This window comes from Helianthus annuus, chromosome 2 (genome assembly GCF_002127325.2).
Source record: "Helianthus annuus cultivar XRQ/B chromosome 2, HanXRQr2.0-SUNRISE, whole genome shotgun sequence".
Classification (NCBI taxonomy): Eukaryota; Viridiplantae; Streptophyta; class Magnoliopsida; order Asterales; family Asteraceae; genus Helianthus; species Helianthus annuus.
In genome coordinates, this window is record NC_035434.2 from 19,814,885 (window position 1) to 19,839,362 (window position 24,478).

General features: G+C 33.2%; 1 protein-coding gene and 1 long non-coding RNA gene across 2 annotated transcripts; one reads left to right on the plus strand and one right to left on the minus strand.

Moving 5' to 3' along the window:
• Positions 1-16,580: 16,580 nt before the first annotated feature.
• Positions 16,581-19,013, minus strand: LOC110909791 (3-beta-hydroxylase). Its single transcript, XM_022154548.2, has 2 exons — positions 18,122-19,013; positions 16,581-17,331 (listed from the first exon to the last, which is right to left on the minus strand). Exons 1-2 carry the CDS (start codon positions 19,001-19,003, stop codon positions 16,720-16,722), a joined length of 1,494 nt encoding a protein of 497 aa, XP_022010240.2. The 5' UTR covers positions 19,004-19,013; the 3' UTR covers positions 16,581-16,719.
• A 2,479-nt stretch (positions 19,014-21,492) lies between these two features.
• On the plus strand, positions 21,493-23,333 carry LOC118483907. Its single transcript, XR_004872206.1, has 3 exons — positions 21,493-21,773; positions 22,229-22,648; positions 23,244-23,333. It is a non-coding gene; the product is annotated as an uncharacterized LOC118483907 (long non-coding RNA).
• Positions 23,334-24,478: the final 1,145 nt, after the last annotated feature.

Below are 24,478 nucleotides of genomic sequence, written 5' to 3' on the forward strand. Positions count from 1 at the left end.
GAGGCGGAAGGCGGTGGTGGGGGTGGTGGTTTGGTGGGAGTTGTGCAGAGGCGGAAGGCGGTGGTGGTTTTGTGGGGAGACCGGTGGGGGGTTTTGTGCAGAGATCGGTGTATAGCGTTTAGTTCTTCGTAGATCTGAACTTCTGGACGACTGGACCTTTTGTCACCACTTGTTGATTTATCTGCTTCAATGGTGATTTTGATGATTTTTGGTAAAGTTGTGAATGATATTTTCTTTTGGGTTTTTTGTTACTGTCATTTTGTTGCTACTGCCATTTTGATCTCTATATTTTTCTTTGTGGTTTAGATTTATTGGTATTGATCTGTTGGTATTTCTTTGAAATTTTGCGGGTTTCTTTGAATTTTTGTGGGTTTGATCTGTTGGTATTGATCTGTTGGTATTTTAGTCGAGATATCTCGTTTTGCCGTTGATGGATTGGGCGGGCGATGATGCAAAAAAAACGTAGATTTAGATGACGATGGCGCGGCAAGGACGGCGGAGGGTAGGTTTTTGAACCTGCAACCCCATTTTTGCAGCCTTTTGATTATCGGATAATCTGAACCAAACCCCGTTTTATTTTCGAGATACACTTTGTTTTGATGTTGTTGTTTTTTTTATTCCCCCCCCCCCTAGTCGATGATGATAACATATCTGAGACACCTCCCGAGTGTGAGATTTCTGGGTGCGTTCATTTTTGCGTAAAAAAGTTTTTCTAAAAAAAGGTTAAACTGTAAACTTCTTAACGTAAAACGTAAAAAACGTAAAAAGTTTTACGTAAAACGTAAAAACGACGGTTGAATTCAAAACCGGCGCGTAAAAAGTAAAAAACCGTTAACGTAAAAAACCTGAATTTAAAAATGTTAATGTAAAAAACGTTAACGTAAAAAACGGCGCGTAAAACGTAAAAACGTAAAACACGTTAACGTAAAAAACGTTAACGTAAATAACCGGCGCGTAAAACGTAAAAAAAGGTTAACGTAAAAAACCGGCGCGTAAAACGTAAAAAATGTTAACGTAAAAACGGCGCGTTGAAAAAACGATGCGTGAAAAAGTCGGGCGTAAAAACGGCGCGTTAAAAAACGAGGCGCGAAAAAGCCGGGTGTAAAAACGTAAAACGTAAAAATCTGTAAAAAAATCTGAATTTGAAAATGCTTAATAAAAAAACTATGTTTAAAAAATAAAAACTAATATAATAATACAAAAAGTAATAAAAAACAATAAAACCAAAAAGACAAAATAGAGTAATTTTACTAAAATACCCTTTTGGACTAAAATATTAAAGACATAATAAAACAAAAAATACTTAATGGCTAGAAAGTGGTTCTCATAGTTCTTACAACTGGAGATGGTTTTTATTTTAGCGCTCCCCTATATATATATGGGAAAGTTCAAATGAAAACCACTTTTATTGCGAAAACTCAAAAACTAACTAAAAAAAGCCTAAAAAACACACCAAAAAAAAATTTTTTTTACAATTTTTTTATTAAAAATCGCTAGTTTTTATATATAAAAAAATTTTAAAAACAATTTGTAGTGCACATGTGTAATAATTCACATGTGCAGTACTATTACACATGTGTACTACAATTTTTTTTTTTGAAATTTTTTTTTATATAATTTAAATAGCGAAAATTGGTATGCAAAAAAAAAAATTGTATGTTTTTTAGGTTTTTTTTAGTTAGTTTTCGAGTTTTCGCGATAACTAGTAGTTTTCATTTGAACCTTCCCCTATATATATATATAGTGAAGGGTTCAAATGAGAAGAATTTTTTTGTAAGAAGAAAAAAGAAGAAGTTTCAACCAATAAGAATGCTTCATTTTACTTCATTTAATATTTGCATTTAATTTTAATATAAGGGTATATTGGTAAACTTACAAAAATCATTAATTTGTATTCTTCCCCTTTAATAACTAACTAAATTAAATTTGTAACTCCTTTTCAAAATATATACTTTTTCCAAATTAAAAAAAAACAACTTAATTTAAAGTGTATAATAAATTATTAGTTGTGTAGGATAAATTACGAGTTGTGTAGGATATATTTCGAGATGTGTATGATAAATTTCGACTGTGTACGATAAAATTCTATAATGTGTAGGGTATATGTAGGAAAATTTTAATATGTGTAGGTTTTGTAGATTGTATGTAGGATAATTAATGATTAGTTGACTAATTAATTAAAGAGTTAAAAATTAATGATATAAGTTATAAATGAAATAGTATTTTACTAATATGCCCTTTCTTCTTTTTCTTCTCACATTAAATTTCTTGAGAAGCATTATAGACCAAATATTTTCCCTAAGGTTTTCATAATATACACCTTTGTATAGTTTAAGATTAACTATATACATATGTGTATAATTTAAGATTTGACAATATACATATATGTATACTAGAAGGATGCCCGCGCGAGGCGTCGGGAGCGACATATCGTATTGCGATACTCGTTTTGGTAGTTTTCTTATTCATATAATATTTGTTTTTGCATTATTGTGATAGATATACATTCAAAGCGAATTAATCGGGTAATCTATTTCATCGTGTTGTACATGGTTCGTTCATTATCCTCAACCAAATCCGTAGCCAAAGTCATCGGTTAGTCTATTTTATCAACCAATCGGTTTTTGGTTTATTCGATTAAATTGACGGTTTTCGGTTTGATTCATTTAATACCAAAAACCAAACTTTGGCTAAAACCTTTGCTTAGAAATATATGAAATTGAGGTATAAATATATGAAATATATTAACCATAGGTATAAAAGCTAGAAATATATGAAAATATGAATGATTCGGTTCAGTTCTGTTAATTTGGTTAAACCATAGTACAAAAATATTGATAACCGATTTCCTGTTATTTAGGTTTTCAATTAATTCAATTTTTGGTTGCTTTCGGTTCAGTTTTGTCTATTTTCAGTTTGGTTAGGTTAACGATTTAGTTATTGCTCACCGATAACCGATTTTGGTTAATAACCAACAGGTGCGTGCGCGATGTTGTGGGAAACACAAACGTTGCCACAGTGGGCATTGTTCAGTTGGTTAGATTATTATCCTCAACCGAAATCGAGGTCGTTGATTAGTCTATTTTATTAACCAACCTATTTTAGTTAATCGGTTTGGTTTATTCAGTTACATTGACGGTTTTTGGCTTGATTCATTTAATTTTGGTTCATAGCCAAAACCAAACTTGGGATAAAACTTTTGAATAGAAATACATGAAATTTAGGTATAAATAAATTAAATAGATGTATATTTACATGAAATGGAGGTATAAATACATAAAATTGGGGTATAAATATGAAATACATGACTAAAGGTATAAAAGCTAGAAATATATGAAAATATGAATGGTTTGGTTCGGTTAGTTTTCGTTGAGGGTACAAAAAAATCGATAACAGTTTTTTGGTTAATTCGGATTTCGGTTAATCAGTTTTTAGTTAACTCAATTTTTGGTTGATTTCGGTTCCGTTTCGATTAACAATTCAGTTATTACTCACCCTTAAACATTGTTATCACGTAACGTATCAATTTTTTAATTAAAAAACTATGGAAATACAATACTCAAATTAAAGAGAATAAAACACTCATTTATATGGCGTAATTTAAAAAATAATATATTAGTGTACCAAAAAGTTATGATCGTTTAAAAAATGTGGGGATTGGGTGTTAGTTTTTTTAAGGGGATAAACTGTAACTAATAACTAGTTATCTATAATTTGTTAAAGATGAGGGTTTGATCACTTGATATTTTGTATCTATTAAACATTCTTCGATAATAACTAAGTACGTTAGGCTTTAGTCACTTGTACACTAAGCCATCATCTACTTGTACCTTTTAATCTAGACGTCAATACTGATCAACACAACTATCAAAACATCGACAAAAATGAATAGGTCGTCACGGTACTTTTGGATTTTATATTTTTAACATTATGGTTTATAAAATATTACAAGAATACGTAAAAAAATTATAAGTTTGTTGTGAATGGAGAAAATGTGTAACTAGTTACTCATAATTATGTTAAAACTTATGGATTTAAGTATAATAAGATGGAGAGCTAAAATATAATTATTGTTTAAAAGACAACTTACCCTCATATTAAGGGTGTATTTATAAATTTAAAGTGAAAGTGTTCTTATTTTTTAGGTATCTTTAAAATGCCCCTCTCTTATGCATTATAATATAGTATATATATAGATAGTCAATTTTAAACTATACATATGTGTATATTACAAAAAGCTTGGGGAGATTTGTGGTTCAGAATGCTTCTCAAGTTTCTCAAATATGGTGGACTTCTCTTAGGATCCCTACTCTCTCTCTCTCTCTCTCTCTCTCTCTCTCTCTCTATATATATATATATATATATATATATATATATATATATATATATATATATATATATATATATATATATATAGGATTAGGTTCAAGAGTGAACAACTTCTTGAGAGTGAAGTGAGTGAACTAATCATGGCCCTTGATCATTTTTTAGATTAAAAGGGCAAGATTGACATTAGCCAAGTATGTTTAATTAAAATCCCTTAATTTTCTCATCTATTAACTCTCTCTCTCTCTCTCTCTTTCATTTTTAATTATTTCTCCATCATTTCTTTATCCATAGATTTTCTTTTAATTTTAACTTGAATGTTGTTTTTCTTTTATTATCCGTATATATAGATATCATAATATATTGTTTTTAACTTTTTATAATTTTCAATAAATATTGAAAAATTTCTTTGAGATTGAAATTATAATTATTTTTGGGCATTTACTTTTTTTTTTTTTGAATATGTGATGAAGTTATTTATTTTGCATACATGTGATATGTTTCGTTTTCATTAATTTTATAATTTTTATATGAATCTACTCGTGTGTATGCATAATATACTATATGTTGTTAATATACACATATGTAACTATTTTTGAATATAATACACAGATGTATAAAAGACTATACACATGTGTATAAACTGACAGTTGTAATGTATAAACTGATAGTTAGCGAGATTGTACACATGTGTATAAATTAACAGCTGTGTATCTTGTATAAACTGATAGTTAGCGAGACTGTACACATGTGTATAAACTCACATTTGTGTATCTTGTATAAACTAATACTAGCGAGACTGTACACATGTGTATACACTAATAGCTGTGTATCTTGTATATATGGAAACTAGCGAAATTTTAGGGATTTTGATTATATTGTTTAATAAATGCAATTTGGAAAAGACGCAAATACTCTTCTGTCAATTATTTTAAAGGGAAGTTACAACATTATAATTACAATCTTGCCATTGTTTAAAAATCTCTAGATGATGTAATCCAATGGCCCAGATTAGTTCACACAGTTCACTCTCAACCTAGTGTTCACTCTCGAACCCTACCCTATATATATATAGGGGAAGGTTAATTTGAGAAGAAAATTAAATTAGAGTTAAATGCCATTTTAGTCCCTGTGGTTTGGGCCATTTTGGCAGTTTAGTCCAAAGGTTTCATTTTTAACCTGTGGGTCCAAAAAGGTTTCACAGTTGCCATTTTAGTCCACTGGGTTAACTTCATCCATTTTTTCTGTTAACGAGAAGGCCAATTCGGTCATTTTAAATGGCTAAATTGCCCTTTTAGTTAACAGAATTACATACAAAATGACCGAATTGGCCTTCTCGTTAACAGAAAAAATGGATGAAGTTATCTAAGTGGACTAAAATGGCAAATGTGAAACCTTTTTGGACCCACATGTTAAAAATGAAACCTTTGGACTAAACTGGCAAAATGGCCCAAACCTCAGGGACTAAAATGGCATTTAACTCATTAAATTAAGAAGAAAAAAGAACAAAGGGTACAAATGTAAAACATTAAATAGTTTTTCTCTCAACTCATCTATTATTATCTTTGACTAATTAATTAGTTATAAACACTATCATCCTCCACACTTAAATTTTTGCTTACACACATCAAAATTTATCCTACACGTTTTGAAATTTATCCTACACATATTGAATTTTATCCTATACCGCTCGCAATTCATCCTACACACCTCGTAATTTATGCTACACTTTAAATTATATATTTTTTCTTTTTTTTGAAAAATATGTTTTTTTAAATAAATTACAAATTTAATATATTTAGATATTAAAAAGGAAGACTACCAATTAATAATCCATCTAAGTTTACCAATATACCCTTACACTAATATTAAATACAAAAATTAAATGAAACATTTTTATTGGTTGAAATTTCTTTTTTTTTTATTCTAAAATAAATTCTTTTCTTTTGAACTCTTCGATATATATATATATAAATACCCACTTTTAGTGACTTGATCATTTTACCCCTTTTAATTATATGATTTTTTATATATCTTTATTTATTTATTTGATCAATGCTTTGAGATCTCCATTATCACCCAACATAAAATTAACAACCAATAAATTTTTTTAAACTTTTCAATGATGAATACCTCATAATCTCTTTAAAGTGGACCCAAATGGCCAAATATACATCAATTTCATCCGTCCAAAAAATGTTTTAAACTATATACCTAGTAAAATTACATGTACGTTGCGGCAGGAGTTTGATCGACATTAGTTTAGTTCATTGCGGTATCGATACGATACCGGCACCCGGTATAACAAACAAAAGAGGAAACATAAAAAAAAGTCGAAAGAAACGATTATTAGAGTTTAGGGGTTGTTTGATAATTTTATTAAAGTTTAAAATATAAAAAGTAAATTAAGTAAACTAAGAGGGTGGGAAAGTGAAAATCACTAAATAACAAAAAAGAATCCACCCCAACTAACACGTTTTAATATATATATAAAATCACAACCTGAAAACTATTTGTCGCAACACAATTATATGATTTTAATTTAATTTAATATATCTTTTTTTATTTATTTGACAATTATATGATTTTAATATATCTTTTTTTATTTATTTTATCCAAACATTCAGATCTCATCATCACCTAAAGAAAATTAATGATTCTTTCTTATCTCCATCATCACCTAACACAAAATTAACAAACAATAAAATATTTTAAACTCTTGAATGATGAATACGTCATAATCTTATTAAAGTGGACCCAAATGGTCAAATATATATATCAATTTCAGCCGCCAAAAAAAACATTTTAAACTATATAACTAGTAAATTACATGTGCGTTGTGGCGAGAGTTTGGTCGACATCGGTTTGTTTCATTGTCATATCAATACGATACCGACACCCGGTATAACAACCAAAAAAGGAAAACATAAAAACAAAGTCGAAAGAAACGTTTATTGGAGTTTAGGGGTTATTTGATAATTATATTAAAGTTTAGAATGTAAAAAATAAATTGAGTAAACTAATAGGATGTAAAAGTGAAAATCACTAAATAACAAAAAGAGATACTACTCATGACCCCAATACCTTTTAATATGTATATATAGAGATTTGGTAAAATGAGAACCATCTTAAGTTGTGAAAATCGTATAAATCAATATTAACCATTGATCAAATGTGTATTGATGGATGTGATTAAAAGAAAACAAAGCAGGGTATGGCTCCCTCAGGGGTTTGAAACTCTAGCGAATGCCTTATATGGAGAAATTGATAAGCCCTCCTGAACCTTTACACCATAAAATTCTGGCGAATGCCTTATATGGAGAAATTGTCAAGAGGTTTGAAGAGAAGTTTGTTTTATCCCCTCGGCAAAGAGCTGTGTTTGAATGTCTACGTGCCCCACATGCTCAGGATTTTCTGTCTGTCACACCAATTGAAGGCTTGGGGCAACACATGTCGGCTGTGGAATACCGTGCTATCCTTAGATACCGACTGATGATTCCTTTGTTCCCAGTTGACGAGCCATGTCCGGTATGCCGCAAAGCGTGTTTGGATTCTTTCGGCGAGCACGCGATCCACTGTAAAGAGCTACCAGGGTTTAAATATCGGCATGATTGGGTGAGAGATGTGTTATGTGATGTTCTTAAGCGGGCCGGGATCTCTGCCAAAAAGGAGGCTCCAGTAAATTTCCTTACTGACCCCTTAGAGGGGAGGTCCACTTTACGCCCGGCGGACATCCTTGTGTTTGGATGGGAAGGGGGAAACACGCTTGTGTAGATCTAACTGGAGTCTCCCCCCTTGTCGGACTCAAGGACAAGGGCTTTGTCGTAGGGCAAGCGGTGCTCAAGGCAGAGGCGAGCAAAGTGGCAAAACATGACAAAGCTTGCTGGGAGAATCAACATGTGTTTGTCCCGTTTGCGTTTGATACCTTTGGTGGTCTCGCTCCTGACGCTGTACGACTCTTGAATCGGGTTCAAAAAGTCGTTAATAGTAATTCTTCGTCGCTAAAGGTTTCAAACTTTGTATTTAGTAGAATTGGTTTTTCTATTCAAAAGGGGTGGCCGTGCAACTTGTTGCCTGACTACCTGCCATTGCTTTGTAATTGCCCTTTTTCATGTGGAATGATATAGAATTATTTTTCTTAAAAAAAAGCAGGGTAATAATTATGCTTTAACTAATGAGATTTTTGTTTTTAGTAAGATAAGAGCTAATTGGTCTTTTTACTATGGCCATAAATGATTGGTCTAATTAATTATTGTGTTTTAATTAATGAGATTGTTTTTTAATAAAAAAATTTATAAACATGTAGTAAATATTTACATTGCAATAAATCACCAAAAATGTAAAATAAACTAAAATAAATAAAGCGAAGTCGTCGTTTTTCGTTTCTTGTAAATGATAGTTTGCACCTCCATCGTCTGAGATCTGCACCAACACCACACAAAACTTGTAAAAATCACGAATTATCATTCTATAGCAAATTAAATATCATTTACTCCAAATATAGCGTTTACATTCCACAAAAGTGACGTTTTAGAGGAGCTCGAGTGGGCGTTCAGGGGCGTAAAAAATAATTTTCTGCCGCATGTAAAAATAAATTTTTTACTTTCGACACTATGCGCAATTTTTTTTTTACATTCGGTAGCGAATGTAAAAATATTTTTAAAAACATTCGTCTTAGTTGTAATATTTTTTACGCCCCTGTTAAAATATTTTAAACTTTTTTACGCCCCAGTTGTAAACTTTTTCTTACGCCGCCGATTGTAAACTTTTCGTACGCACTACGCACTGGTTGCAAAAAAAATTTTACGACCCGGTTGTAAACTTTTTTACAAATATGTTAAAAAAATGTAAACCTTTTTTACACTACGATTGTAAACTTTTTTAAGCCGTGGTTGAAAACCTTTTTTATGCCCACGGTTGTAAACTTTTTTTACGCCTTGGCTGTAAACTTTTTTACGCCACTGTTAAAAAAATTTAAACCTTTTTTACACTACAGTTGTAAACTTTTTTCAAGGCGCGGTTGAAAACTTTTTTACGCCCTCGATTGTAAACTTTTTTTACGCCCCGGTTGCAAATTTTTTTACGCCCTTGTTAAAAAAAAATTAAACCTCTTTTACACCAATGTTGTAAACTTTTTTAAGCCGCAGTTGTAAAACTTTTTTAACACCTCGGATGTAAATTTTATTTAAAAAATATAACTCGTTAACGTCTTATCTTTTTGCATTGCTTCCCTAATTTTGCCAAAAAATAAAAAAAACAGAGCCAATCTTGATCTTCATCGTCCTCGTTTGCCAAAGACACCGCAACACCAATGAGCACAAATATAAAAAGGAATTTCTTAGATAGGGCAAAAATGTATATGTATTTTACCTCCGTCTTTACACAAAAATTTATGTCGTTGTTTCCCACATGAACACAAAAACACAAATCGTTTTTGCATTGTATTTCTAGTGTTAAAATATTTTTTACATTGTTTTACATCGTATTTGTAGTGTAAAACATTTTTACAAAATATTTTTTACATTCGATGTAAAAAAATATATATTTTACATCGACTTATGCAAAAAAAAATTACATCGAATGTAAAAAGATATTTTTTACATCGAATGTAAAAAAACTCTTACGTCGACTTTTACAAAAATACTTTTTATCATCATATATCATATAACCTGTTGTCGATTATCAAAAAAAACTAGCGCATAGTGTAGAATGTAAAATGTTTTTTTAAATGTCTAAATGTAGTTTTTTTTTAAATATCAACTGTAAAGTCACAAGTAATTTTTTTTAACATATGAAAAAAAAAATATTTTTTACATTTGACACAGTATGCAAAAAAAACTTTTTACATTCAACAAACCTACGCAAAAACGATTTTCAACATATGTAAAAAAAGAACACTGACTGTAAAAACAACATTTGAAACATTTGAAACCGACCGTTCATTACGGTTTAAAACATTTGAAACCGACCATATATCTTTTTTACATTCGACCGTTCGTTACGATTTAAAACATTTGAAAACCGACCGACCAAAAGTAAAAAAAGAACATTGGGCGTAAAACAAAAACCGATGATACTCCTTTGATCATGACACATCAAGGGACACTTGGCTTGATCTTATGAGCATTTGAACACTATAAATAGCCAAGAACATTTCACATTCAACTTGCTTATTTCCATTTTCTTCCTCCCACTCTCTTGGAGCTTGTTTCCAGTCATTTGGAAGCCTCCTACCGAGTTCTTAAGTGTTCTTCAACACAAGTAAGTGCTCTCTCCTAGTCTATTTCTTTTATTTTAGCAAGTTTGAGCTAAAAGTCAAACAGTTTGACTTTTTGTTTGACTTTCGGTTCTGACCATTTTTGGTCAAGTCAAAGTTCAATTGAACTTTGCAACATGATCATAATCACGAAGGTAATAATCCCTTACGGTTGCACCTTCTGATTACCACGTTTAGTAGGCGAAGTGACGAGTCAAAGTTTTTTTAATTAAAAGTAAAAAATGCGCAAAAGTGCATTTTATGACGAAACTGTTTTCGGGTTTTAAAACTTAAAGTTTTGACACCAAATCAGTTTTATAACATAATTAGACATGTTCCAACATGTCTAACTCGTCATTTCTAGTTTAGTGCTTTTATTTTAGTCAAGTCGAGCGGTTTGACCACCGTTTTGACTTTCGAATTTGACCCGTTTGGTCAATCTTATGATTCGACCAAGCGCATTTTTATGACCATAGTTTTATAGGGAATAATCCTCTGAGGTTATACCTTATGGTCATAAGGTTTGGTTAGTTATATGTGAGTCGATTTTTATGTACTTTAAATTGACCAAAACACAGTTTTTGTGCATAAAATGATTTTAAGCATATGTAACCAAAGTTTTGACATCTAACCTGACGATATAACATAATCAAACTTGTTTCAGCATATAAGACTCATCATAGGACATATTTAACCATCCGATCTTATAGTTACGCTTATAAAGAGATCCTAAGTGCTTTTGACCCGTTATAACCCGTTAAAGTGGCGTAAACCACTTTAACGAGTCATAACGGGTAAAAAGCACTTAGGATCTCTTTCAAATCAGAATGTTAAGCTTATTGAACCATATTATACGAGACCCAACACTCGTTTGGTTTATAAGACCTCATTCTATCCAATCCTCCGATTAAAGTCCTGTCCGACTAACATAGTTATCCAATACAAGGAAACAATTGAATTCTTGAACCTTTGAGCTTTGTTTGATCTTTTTAACAAGATATATACGCAATCCCAAGTGAGTACATAGTCCACTCTTTTACGTTTTTCAAATGTTTTGGGGTGATTCATATGTGCCTATCACTACTTTAATGTTTTCATGATAGAGTAAACTACCATTTTGGTCCCTGAGGTTTGGTCACTTTTTCCATTTTAGTCCAAAACTCAAACCTTTTGAATCTGGGTCCCTGTGGTTTCAGTTTTATTTCCATTTTCATCCAAAAGTAAAATCAGCTCAGATTTGTCAAATAAAATCCTGATTTTTTGTCCTTTTCATTCGGGGCAAAATGGTCATTATAAGTTTTATTATCACAGATTATTAATTAAAATAATAAAATTAAATAACTTGTTGTTTGACCATATAAAAGCACACTTCCCCATCATCTTCCCCAAATACAAACCCTAATCTAGCTCCTCTTCAACCCCATTCTCCTGCAAGTGAAGATCGATAATGGTGGTATGCACCATTGTTAATAAGATAAAAACCCTAGAGACTAAAGTCGTTGTTTAGCCTAAACCTCAATTTTGTTTTCCTGCTCAAGGAATGGTGTGTCGCGATTTCTCTGGAAGTTTTGCTCTGTTAAATCTTCATCCAGAGCTATGAAATCAAGTTTCCAAATTTTTAATCTTGTATCTAGTCACCAGATTTATGAGAATTCGGTGAGTGAAATGTTGAATTTGTTGTATAGTTGCAGATTACATTCGATCCGGTTGATGAATTTTTGTTTTATGTTATCATTTCGTTCTCAATTTTGTTTGTAAATTTCAGGATTTTAATCTGAAGATTTGCTTGATTCAATCGTTGATTGATGATTTCTTATGTTTTTTTTTTTGTAGATAGATTATACAAACAGTGGATATTGTGGAAGTGGATGCAGTTTTGAGCTTCATGTTCATGTTGTCTCCATCTTCTCTCTAAAACAGTTTTTATTTCAGTAGTTTTTTTATGGTAAAATGGAATTATAAAGAGATTCCGAAGAGGAATTCAGTGAGTGAAATGTTGAATTATTGTAATCAGTTTGTTTCCGGTTGATGAATTTCGGTTCAATGTTATGGTTTTGTTGTCAATTTTGTTTGTAAATTTCAGGATTTAATAGGAAGATTTGCTTGATTCACTCATTGATTGATGATTTCTTCTTCTAATTTTTTCTCAGATAGATTTGATGAGTTTGTGGAAGTGGATGCAGCTATTAGCTTCCTGTTCGTGTTCTCGAGGAAAAGGACAAGATATGATGAGTTTGTCAAATTTTATTATTATAATTAATAATTTGTAATAATAAAACATATAATGACCATTTTGCCCCTAAGGAAAAGGACAAAAAACCAGGATTTTATTTGAAAAATCTGAGCTGATTTTACTTTTTGATGAAAATGGCAATAAAACTGAAACCACAGGGACGCAGATTCCAAAGGTTTGAGTTTTGGACTAAAGTGGTAAAAGTGATCAAACCTTAGGGAGCAAAATGACAATTTACTCTTTCATGATATTATACATGGTTTAATTACCTAGTATACATAGTGCATGATTTCAAAGACATTATACAAGATTTCAAAGACATAGTACATGATTTCAAAGACATTATATATGGTTTCAAAGACATAGTACATAGTTTCAAAACATTATGCATGGTATATTTACCTAATATACCTAGTAGATGGTTTCAAAGCATTATACATGGTATATTTACCGTTTATACCTAGTACATGGTTTCAAAGACATTTTACATGGTTTCAAAACATTACACGACATGCTTACATTGTATTAGACATTTTGGTGTGTTGAACTCGAGAATGATACATTTCTTAACATTGATCACGCCGACCGATAGTATGTTATGGTACCATAGGCTTGACAAACCCATTCCCGCTTCCAAGGTTTGTTTGGAAGTGACCTTAGGTAATGACAGAATCCGATGAATATTTGATAAACCTTTGTCCTTGTAAGGGTTTATCCGATAGTTGACAAGGCTTGAATGTATTCGCCAACAATCCATATATATATATATATATGGGCTGGTTATCGTACAAATGCGCTTATCGTACATTACGTACGCTACAATCTCAACCGTCAGATCATCTTCCCGCATTGAAAATCGCATGTTGTTTTTTGTAACAATTTCGCATGTTGGTTTTTTAACATGCGATTTCATCAAAATTACCACATGCGAAATTGTTACAAAAAACAACATGCTATTTCATCAAAATTATCACATGCGAAATTGAATTATCACATGCGAAATTGTTAAAAAAAACAACCTGCTATTTCATCAAAATTATCACATGCGAAATTGAATTACCACATGCGAAATTGTTACAAAAAAACAACCTGCTATTTTATCAAAATTATCACATGCGAAATTATTACAAAAAAAACAACATGCGATTTTCATTGCGGGAAGATGATCTGACGGCCGAGATTATAGCGTACGTAATGTACGATAAGGGAATTTGTACAATACCCTTTACCTATATATATATATATATATATATATATATATATATATATATATATATATATATATATATATATATATATATGTTTACACAATAAAATCAATTGTTTTATAAGACAAAACTTTTTGATTAAACAAGACATTTGTTTATTCAAAACACTTGTTTTATACAAGACAAGATAAGACATTTTGGTTATTTATACAAGACATTATCATATGGTTTAAACAGAGACCTTTTGTTTACTATACAAGACATTGGTTTATACAAAGCATTGATTTATACAAGGCATTTTGGTTTATACAAGACATGATATATTTTGGTTATTAAGTTAACCATGCATTATTTCTTTTAAATCACATGATTTTTCATATGATTTCATAAAAGAAACACTTTTATTAAAGGTTCGTGGCTTCTTTTGAAATAGTTAAACATTTTATTTTAACATTCAAAGCCATGAATCTTCATCACAAAACCTATATTACTCACAGGCATTTTTATGCTAGTGTTTTATTTTCACATATGTTTCAGGAGCTAATGTTTGATTTTGAGCATGCTACACATAGGGCGGACTAGGGCCTTATTTTATCTTAAAACATGAAAGACAATTGTTTGTGTTTGTTGTTTTATTTCCAAGAAAATGTAAACAATTAACTTAATAATACAAAACTTTATGTACCATATGCTGTGAACAATAGTTCTATAACGTGACTCACAGATGTTTCCGCCGTGGTTTGTTATTTTACGCGGTGGGTGTTATAGTATTCGTAGGAAGAAGGACCAAAGCGGAGTTCCAAAGCTCTTGAAAATTCTGGCCAAGTTCCGAGTAACCTGTTCTTGGAGAGATGCTTGTACCAACTTAGTGCATCACCGGTGAAGTAGAACACAACTAAGTAAAGTCGTTGAACGTCTGGAACAGAGTAGTAGGTAAAGTAGTTATTGGCTTGGAAGAGACAATCCAACGGGTTTGAACCATCAAACATGGGAAGGGTAATCTTCTGTGGTTTGGGATTGTGGTTGGCAGGAGGTGGTGGTGGTGGCGGCGGGGGTGGGGGTGGCGGGCCTAACCCGGAGGTGCAAGGCTTGTTCGGATCGGGTCGCAGGAGAGTAGCAATTAGGTTGTTTGTTTGCTCATACTGGGCCGCTAATTGCTTGACGATAATATCTAGATGAGCCTTATGTTGTTCTTGACAAGAAACAATCTGGTCGGTGGTTGCAGTTGTGGAGGTGACAAATTTGTTGACCGATTCGGCAAGGGAAGCAATCAATTCATCGGTGGAAGAGGTGTCAGTTGTGTTTTCACGACGAGCATGATGGAAGGTGAGAACGAGGAATGAAAGCACCAATGTTGCGTGCCGGATTCGAGATCGGCAACGAATCTCCCAAATTAACAAGAATGAAAAAAAGTACCTAAACTTTAAATGCAAATTTTCTTCTCTGCCTTTTTCATTCAACTAAGGAACTTAAATACAAAATATGGAAACATGAAAATATGGGAAAATGGGATAATGCAAACCGTAGAAGTGTAGAACGTGGGAACATGCAAACGTGAAATAAATAACGTAATTAAAATGTAAACGTACAGCAGAACTGGCAGGAAGTAATCCTAGGTTTTCCGGGTCCAGTCGGGTAGACCGTATCATCAAGCATACGTTAAAACTTGTTTTTCTTTGACAAATTGGGTTTTATCAAAGAAAAATATATTTCTATAATCTTATTGTAGTGAGAAAATACAATTAATTAGTTATCGTGATTAAAAGTTGGTCCAAAAGTTGACAAAATTCTATTTAGACCAACTGAACATTAGAGAATTTGGTAGAAAGTGTCTAAACATTAAAGGTATGTTTGGCATGAAGCTTTTATGAGCTTTTACCTTGAAGCTTCTAAGAAAAAGCTCCTACTCAATAAAAAGTCTTGTTTGGTTGAAGGAGCTTGAAGCTTTTAGGTTAGGAGCTTGAAGCTTTTGGCTGAACGCTCCTACTAGTAGCGTTTAGAAAGAGCTACAAGCTTTTAGTGAAAAATGACTATTTTAACCTTTAAAAACAATGAACTTTTTAATGCACAAACTTTTTAAAGTTTTAATTATGTCTATTTTGGTCATTTTATACATTTTATTAAAAACTCCAGCTACTCTGCCAAACACCAAATATATCTAAAAAGCTACAGCTACTAGCTACCAGCTTACAGCCACCAGCTACTTTTGCCAAACATACCCTAAATGAGCATAAGTGGGATAAGACTGGAGTTACGAGGCCCGTAACTAATGCAAGTAAAGGTCTCGATTAGTTAGTTGGATTATCTTAAAAATGGTCATAGGCAATTTAGCCCAGTTGGAAACAATTTCGTCGACCAGGAGATTTTGACAAATTTTTCAATATTGAATCATTTTCTTGCATTGCGTAAAATGCGTAATTGACTGATTTCATAACTTAACCGTCTATTAATTTTCTTAATTTCAATATTTAACTTATAGTTTGTAATATCGAAAATTTGACACACTCTAACTTTAGAATTTCTTATAAAAGTGCACCTTGTGTGCTAGACTTCACCATTTATAAAAGTTATTAACCTTTTCTCGATAATTATTTTCAGTGTTTTGCGACAAATCAGTTATTAACAAGGGGTTGAGTGTTTGACAACTCTCATTATTCTAGAAAATTATTACAACGATGTACTTGTAAAGTTCGCTTCTATCCGAAATGAGGAGTTGCCACAACCAATAAAGGGGACTTCCTACGAAGTGTAAGGCCAGTGATCTCAGTCATGTCAAGTTCTTCACCGTTCACCTCTTCTGGCAATGCAAAGTCATATTTGTACACTAAGTTTGCTATAGCGAGCTCGTAAACAGGTGTTGCAAACTGAATAGCTGGACACCCTCTCCTTCCCACACCAAATGGAATGAACTCAAAGTTAAGTCCTTTATAGTCGATAGGATTGTTTAAAAACCTCTCTGGATGAAACTTCACGGGTTCCACCCATCGTGAAGGATCTCTTCCTATCGCCCATGCATTAACAAATACTTGTGTACCTGCTGAAATGTCGTACCCCATAAGTTTGACATCTTTTGTTGATTCTCGGGAAATGAGTAATGGAAGTGGTGCATGCAATCGCATAGCCTCTTTGAGGACAGCTTGTAAGTAGGTCATTTTCTCCAAATCATCCTCGGTAATCATGGGTTTTCCATTAGCTATTTCTCTGACCTCTTTTTGTAACGTTTTCATAACTCTTGGATGTCTTATTAGCTCACTAATTGCCCACTCGATTGCGGTGGATGTAGTATCAGTTCCAGCAGCAAATACGTCCTACAAGAATTACCAAATTTAAAACAATTCTTAAACTACAAAAAAATTATGTTTATATCCCTACGTGCACGGTTTGGTTTTCAGGCAAAACCGAAACTGAAATGTCGGCTTTCGGTTTTTTAAAACCATTAAGTTTTGGTTTCTTCGGTTTGGTTTTTCGGTTATTTCGGTTTTTGAAACAAAATTATGTAAGATTCAAAAATATAAAGTATAATTTAAAATTTAACAATCTTTCTTGTACATGTTTACAATTTAATTAATAATGATTACATAAACCTAACTTTTAATATATTTTTAGGTTTCTTCAAAGTGTTTTTAAGACAAGTTCTTTTATAATACTTTGAAGATTATGTAATTTATATATTAAATTTTGTTATTTGTTGTAAGCGATAGATAGATAAATCATCTCAGTTATAAATAAACATGTTAATGTTTTTATTATAAATACTTAATATTCAAGAATAAAATGAATAATTTCTAATAGTATGGGTTAAACACTTAAACTTAAACAATATATATGTTTTTTTTCGTTTATTTGGTTTTTTCGGTTATTGAAAATGGTTATCCGAAAACCGAACTGGAATTTTCGGTTATTAAAAACCAGAAAACTGAATCGTCGGTTTTTATTTCGGTTCAGTTTTTTTGGTTCAGTATTATCGGTTATTTCGGTTTTCTGCTCACCCCTACTCCATATATTTAGAATTAGACAAATCTAGTAAGATCACAAATTTAGTAATGCATGGTCTAGAAAGTTTTAGATTCAAACTAGAGCAACGTTCAGCAAACTTACCATGATGGCAGCTTTAATAACATCCCTATGAAGGATAAAGTTGGTGGTCTTTTCTGTTTGTAGATCTAGTAAGATGTCAACTAGATCTTGGCGTTTGTCACTTCCATTTTGATCACCATCCACCATCTTTTTCTTACTTATATGTTCTTCAAGAACACCCTCAAGAAACTCATCAAATTCTTGAGCAGCTTGTTTAGTTCTCGCCACTAAACCACTCAATCGATCCACCCATGACAACCACGGAATATAGTCCCCGATAGAAAAACAACCAGCAAGATAAGTAAACCGTATCAACAAATCAATAAACTCCGGTTCTCCATATGTTCTCCCTAATGCCACTCTACAAATTACATTATTTGTAAATGAACTTATCAACTCGCTTAAATCAATCACCGATCCACAACTTTTAGCAATCGTATCGATCATAACTTGGGTCTCTTGTTCTCTAACTTGTCGAAACGATTGAACTCGTTTGTTACTCAAAAGTTGGAGCACAGCAAGGCTCCTCACCTGCCTCCAGTACTCTCCATACGGGGAAAATGCTATGCTCTTAGATCCGTAAGTAAGCGTGTCGGTTATACTTAATTTTGGTCTGCTTGCAAAGATTAGATCATGGGTTTTCAAGATCTCACAGGCTGTTTCAGCCGATGACGCTACAAGTGCAGGCACATTGCCTAGTTGAATGAGTACGAGTGGACCGTGTTTTTTGGTTATGGTTTGGAGAGAGCGGTGTGGGTTCGAGCCTAGTTGATGAAGGTTTCCAATGATTGGAAGCTTTCGCGGGGATGGTGGTCGGTTATTTTTAGGGTTTGAAGTAGATGAATACCATTTGAAGGTGATGTAGAGTGATATTATGGTGAAGGCTACAACTATTGTAGGCATTGTGAAATGAAATGAGAGAAACATGTTGAAATGATATGTAACATTTGTTGAAGTATTGGCTTATTTATGGACTCGGTTTAACTAGGTTGCGTCTGAACTTAATGTACAATTTAATAGGAGCACTAATAAATTAATTAAACAGTTACTAATAATATAAAACACACAGGTCGATGCTACAGTCAAAAATAGCAAGTTTATTTTACAAGTTGGTTGGTTGAGTCAACAATGGCAAGTTTAGTACACGTGTCATGCTTTCACTAGCATTAGTTTTCTATAATTATACGTGTCACATACCCACGTATGCCGTCATGTATATCCAACTTGCCAAGTATCGTAAGTCAATTTCGATCGAACAACTCAGAACAACAACGTTAATACTACGGTACTATACCCATGGCATCATAGCCTAGTGGTATCTTGGTGGTGGGATAAGACTTGTGACTATTAGGTCATGGGTTCAATTCCCACAAAGGAGGTTTTTCCCAGATTTATTGGGTTTCCTCCTGAATTGGTGTATAGGCATTATTGCCTAGTGGAGATGGATATGATCGGGTGGTTCTGCTGGTAGCACGATGATACTCCAGTGGTCCGTCAGTAATCCAAATTTGCCGTTCAAAAAAAAATACTACGGTACTATTAGAACGATTTATTATTTTCAAATCGATTTAAAATATTTGATAGGTTTCAAATACATAATTATATATAGACAGGAAGATTGAACCAAGTGTATCAATTTATTACGACTAGATGTCAAGATGTGAAGACTGAATTTTTTTTTTTTTAAATATTGTATATTGTATACTGTATACTATTGTATACTAATAATAGATAAACTGAATGAATTTATTTACATAATAGATAAATTGAATGAATAGTAAATTTGTTTTAAAGATTTTTAATATATTTAGTGGTTTTTTGCATGTGTTATATGGTTCTTTTATATATTGTTGACCGTGGGGTATGGTAGGCCGGAGGCTTGTGGCATTGAGTGACGTGTTGGGTCGGTATGGCGGGGCGTGGCTAGTCACGTGGGTTGGCCAGCTTTAATAAAATTAAAAAAAAAAAGCCTAAAAAACGATTATTTTTTAAATTTTAAACATAGCCGCTATGACCTAGCCAACCAGCCAATGAGAGCTGGCCACGGAGGACTGCCAGGCATGCCCAACGCCCGGGCTGAAACCCCCGCCCAAGGGGCCACGCTGAAACCCAAGCCCACCCGGGGTGGTGACTTGGGCGTTTGTACCCAACCCACGCCCCAACCCCAGCCCCATACCCCATAGTCTTACGTAACTTGCGTTTGTTTTTTATTGATGTAATTCACGTGTCAGTATTTTTTGTTCATATAAAGATTTTTTTTCTCTATGGGTTGTTGTAACGAGTGCGGTGACGTAACAAAACAAACCGATACTGATCAAATTCCCGCCGTGTTGGTATATTTTTGGTCACGTCATGATTTTTTTCTCTATTGGTTGCTACAACGAGTGTCAGTACCATAATTAAACGAACTAACACCCACCCACCGCGCAACGCGCGGATTTAATAACACTAGTTTTAGTAATAGGATTAATTTCATTTAGACCATTACAAACTTTAGAAATATCATATATATAGAGAGAAGATCATGCGAGAACCACCTCTTATTGTGAGAACCGCGAGAACCAATGTGAACACACCAAAAATGCCTAAAAATAGCTAAAAATCACACAAAAATTTTTTTTTTTGAATTTTTTTAATATTTTTTATAAAAAAATCGCTACTTTTTGAAGCCAAAAAAAAATATTTTTTTAATTTTTTTTGGCTTCTAAAAGTAGCGATTTTAACATGAAAAATATTAAAAAAATCAAAAAAAAAATATTAGATTTTTTTTTATTTTTTTAGATTTTTTTAGGTTTTTTGGGGGTTTAGTTTTTAGCATTTTAGCTTGGGGGGGGGGGTTAGGTTTTGGGGGAGGGGGGGGGTTAGGTTTTTTTTAGGTTTTTTTAAGGTTTTTTTTTAGCATTTAGCTTGGGGGGGGGGTTAGGTTTTTTTTTGGGGGGGGAGGGGGTGGGGGTTAGGTTTTTTTAGCTATTTTACGTTGTGTTCACATTGGTTCTCAAGGTTCTCACAATAAGGGTGGTTCTCGCATGAGCCCCTCCCTATATATATATATATATATATATATATATATATATATAGGGGAAGGCTCATTTGAGAAGAAATTTAATGTTAGAAGAAAAAGAAGAAAGGGCATAATGGTAAAACATTAAACAGTTTATAACTCCTCCCATTAATTATGTTATCTCTCATTAATAAAGCAAAAAAAAACATTTTATCTTACACATTTCAAAATTTATCCTACATATATCTTACACTTACTGAAATTTACCCTACGCATATATAAATTTATCATACACATTTAAGAATTTATCCTACACATACTAAAATTTATCCTTCACATACTAAAATTTATCCTACACATGTCGAAAATTGTCATTCACCCTATATTAGGCTGGACGGTATGGGGACCGTCCAGCATCGTCCTCCATCCGTCGCCGTTCACCTCTCCATTCCTGGCCCTCCGTCGCCGTTCCTTCCGCGTCGCCAACGTCGGGGTAAGGACGTTTGAGACGCTCACAAAAGGACAAAAAGGTTAGGGTTTCACCAATCTCCGGTATGTGTTTCATCACCGGTCGTGTTCAGTCCCTATCATCATCACCTTCTGTAGCTCAATCGGAACTCTCATCTACACCTCCGTGCCCTACTTCCGTTTCCGATCAACTACCGATCTCCGGTATGTGTTTATTTAATCTTTAATTGTTCTTAATTTGCTTCTGCAATTAATTTTGTTGAGATTATCTACTGTAGTTGTGTATCTGTTAGTGTTTTTAGATATTTTGTGAAGATTTTGATTCTATTGATGTCCTGTTAGATCTCGATTTAGGTTGATTCATTGCAGTAATGAACTGATTTTGTGCAGTAATGAACGGATTCTGGTTAGAAAACACAAGCTAGGGTTACATGTTGTGCTGTAGTTTCTGTTTTTGAAGATGAATCGAGCGTAATGAAGCTTAATTGTTTGTTTCTGATCTGAAAACAGAGATTTAAGTTGAGTATGGTACTGAGATTTGTGTTTGTGAAAGTGAATTGGACGTGATTGTGATGTGTTTCTTTGTTCGCTTGTTTATACGATTTGAATTGAAGTTCAGTTGTTTGTTTCTGATCGCCAACTCTAGCATTGACGACTAGGGTTTCGACGCACGGCGACGTCAGCGCCAGTTTGTTTCAACAATCAGAGGCGAAGGAGATTTTTAGGTTTGCTTTGTTCCCTGTTGCGACGCAGGAGACCGGCCGTGAATAAACGAGCCGTCGCCGCCTCCCGCCTCTTTCGTGAACCAACCACCATTCGGAGCCGCTGCTAGCTTCACTCGCCTGAGCCGAGGAGCTACGCCACCGGCGCTACCATCTGTTAGTGTAAATCGATTCCATCATGGCTAACTTTTTAACTCAATTAAAAAACGTTGAACACCTCATCAAAATCTGGTCTTGATTATTGCCTCTAAGTTTATTGAATCAAATTTCGAATATGTTGAATGGGTTAAAGAATCTGTAGATTGACTCATTTCCAATGTCAAATGCTGCAGTTCCAAGAAGCATTAAGGATCATGAGTAAGTACAGGATTTAGATATGTGGTTTGTTCTCTGTTATTGCTTATTTCATGTTTAAAGCTTACAAATTGATTTTGTAATTTTTAGGCGAATTATACGGCTGGGTGACCTTAATTACCGCTTTAATTTGTCATACGAGGAAACACGCGATTTGTAGCTAAGACTAGGAGGTGCATTTGACCCGTTAGCTAACAAAATACAAACCGACCTGACCCTTTCATAAGTAAGCGGGAAGAAATTACAAACCGTAGCTAACAAGCGCATCGAAGTTTTCCTTATAAATTTTGAGAATATTTAATAACGTTATCATAAATTTGTAGCTAAGACTAGGAGGTGCATTTGACGGGTGGACAGAAGGCGCATTAAATTTTCCACTGACTTACAAATACGAGCCGAATTCAGATAAATATTATGGCGAGGATCCTAGAGTTGAAAGGCGTACGCCCACATGGTATGAGTTTTCTTTAGAATATGTTATATATTTTATTGTTAATTATTCTTATGAATTAATCTTTTGTTTAATTGTTAATTATTCTTATGAGTTTTCTTTATTGTTATACATAAGTTGACCGTATTAGGGGCTTAATGATTGCAGGGGTTGATGTTGGGCACCAGTTCTTTTCACCATGTGAGATGGTTACTGTAGGTTTTCATAACCACTGGCTCAGTGGAATTGATTACATTCTGCAGAATTTTAGGCTTCTCATGCAGCATAAATATCATAGCTACCAAGGCGCAATGCGCACTCCAGGTGCAAAGGGCGCATAGCATAAATATACCTTTTTTTTGGCATTACTACTTGTACTGTTTGAATTTCAAAATAAAGATTTATGCAGCTTTAGTGATTTGTACATTAGGCATTATTACTTGTACATAGTGCATAGAGATTAAAAAAATAAAAAATATAAAAGTGGTGGGGTAGGATCATCTAGGACCATCCTCCCATACCCTCTAGTTTTGTGGGATGGACCATCCTTGGGAGGACTATGATGTGGCGCCTACGTGGCGGATCATCCTCCCTTGGAGGACCATCACCATACCCTCTAGCCTTATTTTATCTTGAAAGAGTATATTTAAAACGGGAGTTACAAGTTTAATAAATTAGCTAATTAATTACAATTTGAAATTTACCTATATGCCCTTATTAATAACATTAAATACACATATTAAATGAACTAAAATGGAGCATTTCTATTGGTTTAAAACTTATTCTTTTTATTCTTACAAAAATTTTCTTCTCATTTGAACCTTCCACTATATATATATATACATATATATATATATATATATATAGAGAGAGAGAGAGAGAGAAAGTGTAAAATACATTACGGCTTAACGTAAATCATGTACGCGATCAAATTACGCAAGTTATGTTGAAAATCACGCATGTTATAAACTCAACAAAACCTAAACACACATGTTGAAACAAATAATCACACACGTTATTACGTATGCCTTACCTCCTAGTTCAAAAATCGCATCCCCTGTTCGACGATCTGAAACTACTGTTACTGCCATCTGACTCTAATCGAATCAAAGCTTGGTCATGTTCATACATCCTCTGTTCTACAGTTAGAATCAAAGCTTGGCCATGTTTCTTGATCCTCTGTTCTACGGTCTGAATCAAAGATTGGTCATGTTTTCTTCATCCTCTGTTCTATGGTTTGATTTCAAGGGTCGATATTTTGATGAAACTTTTCAAAATCAACGATGAATTTGAACCCAATTCGATGAAATTGACCGAACAATAGCCGATTTGAAGTAAAACGAAAAGAAATTTAAACCTAATTCGATGAAATTGATCAAACCCAGGCTAAATGAAATTTTGAT